Consider the following 13,913-nt stretch of genomic DNA (forward strand, 5'->3'; position numbering starts at 1 on the left):
GAAATATGACCAGCTTGTGGCTGATTATTTTATTTCATGTCATTTGTACTGAGGAGGTGCAACATAATACAAACTTTATGTACTACTGTATATTTAGGGGGGGGGGGAAAAAAACCTATACCTTTTCAGGTTAGCTAAAAACACTGTCAGGGTCCTTTCCCACGTCCGTGGCGTTGTGGTACAACAGACAATAGTCACATCACAATGGAATTATATTACTATGGGGCCTCCACAGGGGTGTGTTTTCTGTGTATTGATTTATGCCTGAGTACAGTGCAGCATACTGTGCATTACCAGCCGTCTAGCACGCTTGGGGTGCATGCGTAAATCTACTGAGTGTAGTACGCATCTTTGTATACATTGTGTCATTTCATCACTGTTGCAATCATATTTTCAGGTATTTATTTTATTTATATAGCGCCGACATATTACGCAGCGCTGTACAGAGTATATTGTCTTATCACTAACTGTCCCTTAGAGGGGCTCACAATCTAATCCCTACCATAGTCATATGTCCTATGTGTATGTATCGTGTAATGCATGTATCATAGTCTAGGGCCAATTTAGGGGCAAACCAATTAACTTATCTGTATGTTTTTGGGATGTGGGAGGAAACCGGAGTGCCCAGAGGAAACCCACGCAGACACAGGGAGAACATACAAACTCCTTGCAGATGGCTGGGATTTGAACCGGGGACCCAGTTAGCGCTGCAAGGTGAGAGCGCTAACCACTATGCCACCGTGCTGCACCATATATAGCAGCCATTAAGATTAGACACTGTCTTAAGTACCTTATGATAACCAGTTAGAGCTAGATTACACTATTGGCCTGAAGCACTAGCTATCGACAAAGTTGCCACGAGCATCGCGTGCTACTCCTCTAGCGTTAGCACTAGTAAAATTGCTGTGTGCTACCTGCGCACAGCAACTTTACCAAAAGTACATGAAGCCCTATGTGCAATGCTGTCTCTTCTGTCATACTGCACGTGGCATGCGATCTGCAAAGCAACCGGAAAATAGGATTCTTTTATTGTTCAGTAATTACATGTTCGTGTGTTGCAATATAAGATGCCTGTGAACATTCTGGTTCATGTCATTTCTCGCCGGTCTGTGGAGTCGGTACAAAAATCATCCAATTCCAAATCCTCAGTTTAAGATTCCGACTTCTCTAAATTATAATTTTATTGACTGAAAGTATGTAATATAAAAGGCGTTTCATTACTGCCAAAGCTTAGGAATTTTAAAAGGATATATTAAGATGGTAGCTCGATGGAGAACAACACAAAGCTCCTGGCCAGAAAGCTAACACTCTACCCTACTGGCCAATCCAGCCTGTCATTGCCAACATGAATCTGCTGGCACGTTGTCTGTATAATAAGAAGATTCAATGGAGCCCCATATCAGCCAGGATCTGGCATGTAGCCCTGCACCCTTGCAGGAAAAGTTATAGAAAACACAGATATAGAAAGGCCTATATTTAATAAACCCAGCTGATATGGGGTTCCAATGACTCTTATTTAAAGGGAAGGTTCAGGGAGGGGATTCAAAAAAAATAAAAATAAATTTCCATTTACCTGGGGCTTCCTCCAGCCCGTGGCAGGCAGGAGGTGCCCTCGCCGTCGCTCCACATGCGCAGTACAGCCCGGCGGACGTCCGATGATGTCAGCGCGCCGTCGTGGGACGCAGAAGTCCCAGGAAATGGAGCGCAGAAGAGCCCGACCTGGCAGCCGGCCTGGCCAGGTCGGGTCGGGCACCGGAGACCACCGGGAGCCTGCGGAGCGGCGGCGAGGGCACCTCCTGCCTGCCACGGGCTGGAGGAAGCCCCAGGTAAGTAGAAATTTATTTTTATTTTTTGAATCCCCTCCCTGAACCTTCCCTTTAACAGACAATGTGTTGGGGTATTCTAACTTTTAAACATTAGTATACCTCTGTTTTTTATGCACACCAGAGATGTACTTTAATCTTAGGATATAGTGTACCTGTTTACAATTGAAAACTAGCCCTGGGTATAAGTACATAAAGAAGATGCAGACAGGAACAAAGAACATTTGCAATCTAACTGTGGGTACATCCAAGAGCAATGTGCATAAAAAGAATGAGGGGATTCGTCCTCTATTACACATTCTTCACATATGATCTGAAACAAGTTTGGAGGATATTGCACGCAGTGGTGTTTATGTACACAACATTCTCAGTGGATAAACAGCTATACAGGTAGTGCATATGGAGAGTATAGTACCACTGCATGACTTCATTTGTAGTCACCAACCCCAAATTTAACAACAAATCAAATGAATTGATTTAATGAGCAAAGAGTTTGAAAATCATGTAGAATTGGCTTGGGAACCAACAATAGTTATATGTGTTAACCAGGGTTGTGGAGTCGGAGCAGGAGCAATTTTGGGGTACCTGGAGTCCGTGTTTTCATAAAACTGAGGAGTCGGAGTATTTTTGTACCCGTTCCATACGCATGCAAGTGTCAGAGTCGAGGAGTGGGTACCTGGAGTCAGAGGATTCATAAACTGAGAAGTTGGATGATTTTTGTACCGACAGCCCTGGTGTTAAAGGGAACCTAAACTAAGAAGGATGTGGATTTTTCCTTTTAAAATAATACCAGTTGCCTGTCTCTCCTGCTGATCCTGTGTCTCTAATATTTTCAGCCACAGCCCCTGAACAAGCATGCAGATCAGGTGCTCTGAAGCCAGACTGGATTAGCTGCATGCTTGTTTCAGGTCTGTGATTCAGCCACTATTGCAGCCAAAGAAATTAGCAGGACTGCCAAGCAACTGGTATTGTTTAAAAAGAAACATCCATATCCCTCAGTTTAGGTTCCCTTTAACACTCAAATGCGCCTTTAAATTACAGCTCATATTCGTTTATTACAATTTATAATGTATTAAAATATTAAAATGATATATGAATGTCATCATGACTCAAGACTCATGACTTTCTTACGAGCCAATCGAAAATTTAAACTGTGTTGCTGCCTGTCTGTTTTTTGTACTGCTTGTATCTGTTAACGTCTTGTTTCTGTCTTGCTCTATTGTCACTGCCATGTGAACCACAATCAATTCCGGGTACGACGTGATCGCATTTGGCGAAATAAAGATTCTGATTCTGAATGTCAGTTTGCATAATAGTTCAGCTGGTTGTCACAGTAGTGATCAGTGAAAGTCAATGAGATGCAAATAACTGAGTTAATGCAGGATTATGCAATTTTGTATGAAAATGTACGCAGGTTGAACTTGGTCTAGTCTCAAGCTGCATAAAACTTGCATAGAAAATTTGAATAAACCTGCATTAACAGAATTATTTGCATCTCACTGACCATTCCCATAAGCAATACCTACTCACTAGGCTTTATTTTTAGGGCTTGTTTCCACTATCGCGAATTCGCATGCGTCCAACGCATGCGGATTCGCACATGTAATGCAAGTGGATGGGCCTGTTTCCACTGTAGCGTTGAGGTGCGTTTTTTTCAGTGGTGAAAAAACGCACAAAAGAGCCACAGAATTTGCCTGCGAGTGGAATGCATGCGAATCGCAGGCAATGTATTTAATAGGGAAATCGCATGCGTTTTTTACTCGTTATTTTACGCGATTACACGTGCGATTCCGCATAGGAACCAATGTAAATTAACACAGGCAGTGACATTGTTAAAAACGCATATAGCCTAACCTATGCGAAATCGCATGCGTAATCGCATAAAATAACGCGTAAAAAACGCACCTGCATGCGATTTCATCAGCGGTGGAATCCAGGCGATTCCGCACCGCAATAGTGGAAATGAGCCCTTACAGCAGAGATATCCTCTATAATAAAACCTGTGTCCCTGCATCACGCTGTCCCTGTGTAGCTAGGTCCGTGCTTTTTGCTACTGCGCAGCACGGACCTGGCCTCACAGAGACAGGACGACGGGGCCAGGTGGGCATGAGCGGGCGGCGGGTGCGTGCGCAGTAACATGTGGCGGCGAGAATCAGATCTAGAGCCCGTTTTTAAACGGGCTTGGGTCTGCTAGTTATATATAATATTCCTGTGTACACAGTCAGCTATAGATCTCCGATTTTAATAATACAGTGACTGCTTTATTGCAGCAGTACAACTAACTTTTTTGATTGGTTTATCAATTCATTTTTGTGGTCTAAGCATTGCTTTTACTGTATACACTTATTTTCAATTTTTTTTGCAAAAAATAGTTTTTGAAATTACATACAATAATTCCATACAAATATGTTCTAACAAAAAACAAGCCCCTAAAAGATTTTTTTTTATTTACAATTTATGATTACGATTATCTGAGAAATAGAACATTTTATCAGAACTTTTTAATTACAGTTTAAATTTATTAGGAACATTTTTTTCTGAATCCAGGTACCAAAAAATGACTCAGACTCCACAGCCCTGACTTCCCGTAGGGTTGCATTTCAGCTCACTACGTCCGCATTATAGAGTGCATGGTGCACATCGCAAACTGTGCGTGCAACCACTTTCACATGTTACAATACAGAAAGACTCCGCCAGACCACTTTTTCAGTGTGTAACAATCGTCTTAGAAGACACCTGCACTGACCTAAGATCCAAAAATAAACATGAAAATGTGCCCATTACGGGTCCTGACACTGAAGGCCCATTCACACTCAGGAGATTAGCGGGTGTGTACTGCTAAGGGCTCTTTCACATTAGGGCAGATTTTCTGCGTTTCAACGCAAAGGGTAAAGTTTGCGTTACCCAAGGTGAAATGAAAGTCCATAGACTTTCATTTTAGCTTTCACATATAACGCAGCCTTTTTGTGCGTTGCGTTACACTGCACCCAGGCGCAGTTTTTCAGCCAACGCTAGCTTTATGCGTTACAATGTTAGTCAATGTAAAACGCACACTATGCGCGTTTTCAATCCGTTAACGCAGGCAATCAGTCCCAGAATGCAACAGAGGAACAATGTAGAAAGTTGAAAACTAAAAGAAAAAAAAATTACCTGCGTTTTTCTATGTGCAGTAACGGATTGAAAACGGATTAAAAACGCACACTCACTGCAGTGCAACGCATATCAAAACGCATTAAAAGGCATACAACAAAACGCATGCTTTGAGCGTTCTCCAACGCAAGCTCTGATGTGAAAGAGCCCTAATTGCCAGGGATAGTTTTCGCTTTTTAAAGCACTAGTGCAATAAAAAGTATATGGTAGAGATCTCACGGCCGCAATCACCAGCGATTCGTGATTAGCGGTAAATGCAAACATGGTGCATGCACCGCTTTTTGCGAGGTTTGAGTGATCGCGATTCTAATGTTAAAGAAACGCAAATCGTGATTGCTCAAAAACAGCAAAAAGAAGTACAGTGAAAAATCAGCGATAAACATGGGAGGGATAAAAAAAAAAAATAAAAAAAAAAAGATCACCGACACAAAACGCTAGCGATTATTGATTACAAGTGTGAATGGGCCCTTACAGCTCCCCCCCTTGGTTTTGGCAGCTAAACCTCTGTTCCACTGCTCTGACTACCATTTGTGGCTTCAAATTAAGCAAACTGAACAGAAGCAGAAGAAGCTCTCTTCCTTTGGCGCATGCCCTGTACCACTTCGCAGTCCTAGTTCGTCCATGTTCACACAGGAACTGCAGCCAAACACATTCTAGCCATGCACACTTCATTCGAACATTTAGGCTAGGTTCACAGTGGTCAATTGCATAAAGCACATGTTAATGTGTGTAAACTGCAATGGAGACCAGACAGACTAATACAAACCCTGCAATCAGCGAGTTGAAATAACACGATCAGTTACAATGCAGTAGTGTGAACAGGCCCATAGAATTGTATGGGCAGTGAGTTGACATGAAGAATTATTTTGCAACACAACTGACCACTGTGACCTAGCCCTAAGGGTCCGTTTAGGTGTCCTTTAAATTAAACCATATCTATGAAATACGGTCATCAGAAAAATTCTCTCAATGCAGTTTTCAACACAAATTAAATTCACCAAGGCTGCATGCTAACAGTTGATCAGGTGAACCCATGGGAGGACAAAATACATGAGCAAATGCTAAATTTTATTGACAATAAGAGAAACACTCAAAACTTAGATCCCATTTTCACTTCAATTTTTCGGCACTGGAAAAACACAGCAATGCAAGTAAATGGGATAGTTTCCATTCTAATGCAGTTTTCCACATGCAGCACGTGGAAAAAAAATTGACAGCAGACTGTCATCAACTTTACTGATGACACCACCATCATTGGCCTTGTAACTAAGAACAACGAGCAAGCCTACCGCCAGTAGGTTGACAGGCTATACCACCGGTGTAGGGAGAACAGGCTGGTACTCAACACAGCCAGAACTGTTAAAATGATTATCGACTTCAGGAAGCACGTCCCCACCCCACCTCCAATCTACATTTATGGCATAGAGGTCAAGAGAGTATCATGCATCTGCTTGCTAGGCACTACCATCTCCAAAGACCTGAGTTGGAAGGTAAACACCACCTCTACCCAGAGCAAGGCCCAGCATAGGCTATTCTTCCTTCGCCAAATGAAGCATGGTATGGCCTTGGAGCTTTGGATGAGTTTCTACACCACCACTATCAAATCTGTCCTCTCCATCCTGGTTTGCTACGCAGGCTCCTCCACCAGAGACAGATATATACTACAGAGAGTCATCAGATCATCAAAGAGGGTCATTTTGCTGTAAACCACTTGAACTCCCTTCATGCCCTCCCCTTTCCAGAGCCCCCACTCTTAAGGCCGTAGTCCAAAAAACAGCAGCAGTTATTGATGGACAGTTATGCATCTTATTGTGTTTTTGCAGTTTTTAATTGGGGGAGAGGGGGGGAATGGGGGTTCTGCATTTTTATTAATTTATCATTCATCATTTACTCTACTTTGATCTGAGCCATACATGTGCCAAAACAAATTCCAGGCATGACCCAGTGAGATATTTCTGATATCTCGGAGCAGAAGAGTGTTTTACCATGTTAGCCATCAGTAAAAGCAAGACGTTTTGAATCAGGATGACAACATTTATTGGATAACTTAGAGGTAAATAAAAAGTAAGCTACCGGCTAATTAGCCTTCTTCAGACTTAGTTTCTGTCCGAAGAAGGTTTATTAGCCGAAACCTTACTTTTTATTTGCCTCAAAGTTATCCAATAAATGGTATCATCCGGATTCAAAACTTCTAGTCTCCTCTGCACCAAAATATTACCCACTCCATTTTAAGCATCGAGGACAAATTACTTTTTTAATTTGAATTTCAGTGAATAACAGTGTTAATAGGTTCACTTTTTATTTTTCCCTGGAAGCATGATCACTCCCCTCAGCTGTGCTGCACTGAGATCTCCAGGCTGCTGTCATTTGATCTCAAGAGTGGAGAAGATGAGGCAGGATATATAACAGGACTTCTCGGTGCTGGCTACACTAAAGCTGGCCATACACTGGTCAATGTGGACAAAAGATAGATCCATCTCAAATAATAACCTGATCAGAGAGGGATTTATCTGATCAAATCCTTCCACACACGGTTCACAGATTTTTAAAACATTTCAACATGAAATATAAATCTAACTGTGTCAAACAGTGTAAATCTATAGGATAGTGAAAATTGATCAAGCCAGCCTGTTGGGGCCTCGATTTCTTGCAGAATTGATCAAAATCGTCCCGATATTGCCAGGAAAAAAAAAATGGGATGGGATCCTCTGAGCGTTCAGAGCCATGCTCCCAAACATGAACAAGCACAGGCGCACTGATGATCCACGCCTGTGCAGTGGCACAAAGTCACTCATGCATGGCAGAAAAAAGCCAAATAAAAGCAATTCCATGTTACTGCGCATGCAAAATCCTTCTTACGCCTGCACTTTGCTTGTACACAGGCAAGAGCGTGGCCACACAAACTGATTCAACAAACAATTGTCGAATAGGTCCCAGTGCTAGAAAAGCAAGGTGAAGGAGGAAGGCTCTGGATTACTCAGGTGCTTCCCTCTTCTGAGATATCCATATAGGGTATTTTTTCCCACAGATATACTTTAAGGCCAACTGCACTGCACCACCAATGCAACATTCACAGTGCGGTGTGTGCATTGTGGTATACCAGGTTGCAGTATAGCAATGCACTGCCTGCAGTGCATTAACGTTAAACGCACACATTAAAAGAAGGAGTGAAGCATACTTTTCAATAACTGTATGCTTGACTGTACCTGATGTAACGTGTCTGTACAATGCAGCATGACTTTTTAGTTCACTTGCATTCCGGTTACACAATGTCGCACTGCGGACTTGGACTTAGGGTCCTTTCAGACTTCGCTGCAAAATAATTCTGCATGTCAACTCACTGCCCATACAACTCTATGGACCTGTTCACATCTCTGCATTGTATTGGAACATGTTATTCTAACTCACTGCATGAAGGCTTTGCATTAACATCTACGCCTAGTGTTCATTGCTATTCACCCATACATTATAGCATGAATGTTCTGCAACATGCACAGTGTGAATCCAGCCTTACTGTAAGCAGCACAAAACTATTCGGATGGCATAGCTTTCTGACTGAACATTGCATTAGTATTCAAGATGATGGCTAAAAGTACAAGCAGTCTGTGAAGGTGGGAAAAGGATGAGTGTAACTGATTTTCAGACGATATTTCCTTTAGTCAAAAGGCACTAAATAACTGGGAGACAGGTATTTACGGTTTATTATGCAAGACAGTAATCCCACTTTAAGAAATTGAAAAAAAAAAATACATACATAAAAACATTTTTTGCTACAATATAAATACAAGCTTAGCACATTCCCTAATGAAATAGCAGCTAGTGGAAACTGGCATTTTAAACAAAACAACTTTAAAATATACAAACTATATTGAACGCCAAAGAATTCTGTTCTGCAATGGACAATACAATAAAAACACTGACATGCACACGTCCAAAAAGTGCTATGCAGAAAGCTAATTGAAAGCTGGAAGATGCTGCCACTGTCAATAATACTACCAACTCCACAATTATAGGTGACAGTCCTAAAGGGCACCAGAGAAGTGCACTGACAGACAGGAAGCTGACATCCAATATAGTTCACAGCATCCTCCACCCTCTAGCAGCCTGTGTTCGGTCACACAGAAAGATGCTCTGAGTTTACAGTAGCACTGTATACCGTACTAGTGAGCAGAGCAGCAGGCCACACTTGTCAGCCTTCAACTCGCAGAGCACACCACGATGACAGGTTATCCCGAAAGCCAGTGTGTACCAGTGAACGAATAGCTGCTTACACATCCAGGAGATGTATGCCACAAGAAAGCCCCTTATTTCTCCATCACCATCCTCCTCCTCCTCCATAGCAACCCTCCCTTCCTCCTCCCTCTTCCCCGGTACCCAGACCAGTACTTCATTTACCTGTTCCTCGAAGCGGTTCACTACGGCCTGCACCCACTCCACCGGCTTGTGAGCCGCCATCGCCCCGGCCCGGGGTCTCCCCTTCCTCCGCTAGCCGGGGATCACAGGCCGCCGGAGGAGAGGTGATGCTGATGACAAGGACCGTATCCGCTGCTAATTCTGCCACCTCCTCCACTTCCCCCCCTCCACCTCCGCCGCCACCACCGCCTCCTCCTCCTCCCGCCGCCCCCTCCTCTCCTCCTCCCCGCTATCGCGCTCTCCCCTCGGCCATCACCGCAAAGACGCCATGACACCAGACCGGAAGTGCGATCACTCTGCTCGGCCCCGCGACTACTGGGAAGGAAACGCGCATGCGCCCTCCACACTGGAAGCGAGGGACGGCTGACAGCCTGACAAGGGTGGATGGGTGTGATTATTGGGGAGAGGTGTGGTTTCTTCAGCTCCAGGAGCGACTTAACCCATAGCAGTGCTGCTGTAGCTATTTGTGGACATATGGTACTTGCTTTATGGTACTTGCTAGATCTTGGGTAGCTTGGCAACTCTGTAATGTCTGCTGATGGGCTGCCTGTCACTAAACATCCTACTTGCCATCCTCTAATTACAGTCAGCTCCAGGAAATATTTTTGGGGGGTTTTGGGTAATGTGAGAATGTGGTACAATCCCTTAAACTTTTATTTGATACAAAACATATTTTTTTCAAAAGTGATAAAAGTTGTTGTGCTTGCTGTGGTGTCTAGTAGTTGTTATACTTTGTCGAGTTATACTCTCGGTCTAAGATGGTAGGGTCAGTCCATAAGGTAGTATGTCAGAATATTATACTTTATTGGGTTGTACTACCACCCCATACATATGGAGTTCTAGTGGCCAGTGGTGGTGGCATACAAGTGTCCATGGTGAGTTCAGTAATAGGGGCTGCTGTGGCATGTAGTGCCAACATGCAAGGTATAGGAGGGCTAGCTAGGACCTGTATTGCACTAATAGAGGTTACTTATTTCCCCTGAGTGGCTTCTCTGGTTTTCTAGTGGTGCCCCATCCCTGTTGCCCTGCCCCGCCCCCATCCCACCTGCATCTCCACATGATGGGTCTATTTTTGGTAACAGGACTCTAGTGGTTCTACAGATATGTATGATGCTACAAGACCCTCCATGCAGCTCCCACAGCTTGTTTCTGCTGCACACAGCTCCAGTATGTGTAGATCGACAACCCATGGAGGGATTTGTGGTGTTGTTTGCCCTTTTCCGAACTGTGCATGTGCAGAATGACTATGCATATGCACAGAGGACCCGATAGAAAAACTTGAAGAGAGGATCTTCTTGAAACTACACCTTTTCAAAGCGGGGCATAGCTAGAAATCAGAGGATCCCATAGCATAATTTTAGATGGGGCCCCCACAAAAAAATGTAAGGAACCTTGTGCCCCCACACACCAGTTTTAGGTAGCTGGAGGAGCCCCCCAGTGTTAAGTAGTCCTCCAATATCAGTAACCAGAGGTACCCCCTAGTGTTAGGTAGTCCGTCAATGTATAGATAGCCAGTAGGACCCCCCATATAGGTAGCCAAATGTGACCCCTCCTGCCATGCAGAGTAGCATGAGGGGAGCATAGGAGAGAAGTAAACCACCTCTCCAGGCTCTAAAAGCCATCTACCATTTACTGACATACTGGCCTGTACGATTAGAGCACCCTCTCTCATTACATAACCTGACGGCAGGTCATGTGACGAGAGAGGGCACTGTAGTCTTGGAGACAGGGGCACCTGGGGACAGGAGATTGCAGGTGTAAACTGAAGAAGATAGTTACTTCTCTTGCGCTACTTGGCACCTAAAAAGCATGACATGAGTTTCCATGAGGCCCGCCCCCGGAGAGGCGCAATAAACAGGTTGCCTAGAGGGTTGATGGGTGCCCATGTCTACTATGTGAACTGCTAGATTGGTTCACACTAGGGTGCCCGAGAATGTTTTGCTTTGCTTGCCTAGCACCTCCTGTAACTGCGTTTTCTTTGAGGGAGAGAGTTGTGAGTTGACATTTATGTCACATTCCAACTTTTGTGTGTCAGCTAGGGCATCTAAGAGCAGATCTACCTCTCCCTGCTCTAACTGACTACACACTGGAAGCACATACTTGGTCCTATCCTTGTGGGCCTTCAACATGTTCGCATGGAAACTTTTCCGTCTCCTACCTCCCATGTTCATTAGATTAGTAACTGGGTTCAATGGTTCACAATAGTCTATGGTCCCTCCAATGCTACCTGTAACTTACTGTGCCTGACATCGAGTAATGCATACATAATCAAACAGTAAACAATTGTCAAGTGAATGGCAAGATTAACACGGGCACAATGGAGGAAATAAAATGAAACCTCCAGTATAGGTACCAGACTGGGAATACAGAGCTTATTCCTTAGTCTTGCATGCTTAAAGTGAACCTAAAGCCACAAAAAAAAATGAGATTAACTCACCTGGGGCTTCCCTCAGCCCCCTGCAGCCGATCGGTGCCCTCGCAGCCCCGCTCTGACGCTCCAGGACCCGCCGGCGAAAACTTCCGGTTTGGCCGTCACCGGCCAACAGGCATGGGAACGCGAGTGATTGTTCGCGTTCCCAGCCAGTATATCGTCCCCTATGCTTCTATTGCGGCCAGGAGGCCGCAATAGAAGCATAGGGGGCGATATACTGGCTGGGAACGCGAACAATCACTCGCGTTCCCATGCCTGTCGGGCGGTGACGGCCAAACCGGAAGTCGTCGCCGGGGGGGCCAGAAGCATCGGACCGGAGCTGCAAGGGCACCGATCGGCTGCAGGGGGCTGAGGGAAGCCCCAGGTGAGTTAATTTCATTTTTTTTTTAGTGGCTTTAGGTTCACTTTAATTATGCATGTGCAGAACCTTACCTGTGTTCAGTATGATCGGTCCCTGGCATTGCAATCGTACCACAACTTATGTTTAGCCTGTGCCCTGGCCATGTTCTCTGTCACCACTCCAGTGAGTGACTCCATCTTGTTTCTGAATTTGAGGACATAATTGGACATGGAGATGTCTGTGTCACCCTTGCCTTCCTACATCTCCTGGATCAATTTCAGGGGTACTCTGATATTTCTTCCTTACAGTAGTTCGAAGGGTGAGAACCCTGCTGCACCTCTCGGTATGTGAACAACAAATGAGGCAGGTATCGCTCCCAGTCCCTTCCTTACAGCTCAACAAAATGTTGACAGAAGGAGCGTAACTACAGGGGAGCAGGCCCTGCAACTGCAGGGGGGCCCAGAGTAGAGATGGATCGAACAGTTCACCATCTGACAGTTCTTGGTGAGCATGGGCTGTTCACCAGTCGCATTAAACGCATTTGTAAAATTGCATTTGCATTTTTTTACTTTAAAGTCACTGCCCACTGACTTTAGAGGTTAATAGCAAATTTCAAAAAGACCTTATAGTTTTTGAGAAAATCGATTTTAAAGTTCTCGTTCTGAGTGTGGAAATGTTTCAATGGATGCCGACTTTAGCGGTTAATAGCAAACCCCCCATACGTGTTAGAAGCACCAAATGTGCAGGGTATGTGGAGGAGGACAGTGGGTATAAGAGGAAACACAAATTTCAAAAAGACCTTATAGTTTTTCAGAAAATAAATTTTAAAGTTCTCGTTCTGAGTGTGGGAAATGTTTCAACGGCCACCGACTTTATCAGTTAATAGCAAAGCCCCCGTACGTGCTAGAAACACCATATTTGCAGGGCATTTGAAGGAGGGCAGTGGAAACAGGAGGAGAACATTATCAGGTGCCATGGGTGCTCTTAACCACTAAAGTCAGCGGCCATTGAAACATTTCCCACACTCAGAACGATAACTTTAAAATCGATTTTCTCAAAAACGATAAGGTCTTTTTGAAAAAAAAAAGGTTCCTCTTATACCCACTGCCCTCCTCCACAAACCCTGCAAATTGGTATTTCTAGCACCTAAAGAGGCTTTGCTATTAACCGCTAAAATCGGTGGCCTTTCGCCTGCCATTTAAGTCTATGGAGCCCGCTGCGAACATTTGTGATAAATTCGCATTTGTGAACCGAATATTTGATGTTTGCTACATCACTAGCCCAGAGCTGTGAAAGGACCCCAACTACTAACTTTCCCTTCCTCCATCAGATCAGCTCAGGTATTTGTGACTACACTTGTGATAAGTATAAAGAACATGATGGCCACACTTGTTTTATGACCCTTGCAAGATGCTAATGTTTTGCTTTGGCAATGTATTTGGTCCTGCCAATAAAGCTTTTTTGGATTTGGATGTTCCTCCAGGCTGTGAGGGTCATCAAGGGGAGGCAAGGGAAGGGCTGTCAATATTAGGGGAGCCCATCAAAGTTTTGCTGGGGGCCCCATGATTTGTAGTTATGCCCCTGGTTGACAGCATCTGCTCCAGCATCCTGTTTAATCGCTTGCACAGACGTTAGTCTGCGGAGGGTATGGGCTTGAGACGATGTGCATCATCTGCATTTTCACACAGAGAGCCTCCATACGGTCAGACATGAATTGCGGCCCCTGGTCAGAGAGCATGCCTGTTGGGAACCCTAC

The 13,913-nt window shown here is 44.4% G+C and overlaps 1 protein-coding gene across 5 annotated transcripts in view; it reads right to left on the reverse strand.

The window, feature by feature from the left end:
- The window catches only part of NF1 (neurofibromin 1), a 343,136-nt gene extending 333,591 nt beyond the window's left edge, over nucleotides 1–9,545 (reverse strand). For all 5 annotated transcript variants that reach the window (XM_068268482.1, XM_068268483.1, XM_068268479.1 and 2 more), the window contains exon 1: nucleotides 9,369–9,545. In XM_068268482.1, the coding sequence (XP_068124583.1) occupies nucleotides 9,369–9,428 (60 nt within the window). In that variant the 5' untranslated portion in view covers nucleotides 9,429–9,545. The remainder of the gene's footprint in view (nucleotides 1–9,368) is intronic.
- Nucleotides 9,546–13,913: the final 4,368 nt, after the last annotated feature.

Source organism: Hyperolius riggenbachi, chromosome 2 (assembly GCF_040937935.1).
Source record: "Hyperolius riggenbachi isolate aHypRig1 chromosome 2, aHypRig1.pri, whole genome shotgun sequence".
Classification (NCBI taxonomy): domain Eukaryota; kingdom Metazoa; phylum Chordata; class Amphibia; order Anura; family Hyperoliidae; genus Hyperolius; species Hyperolius riggenbachi.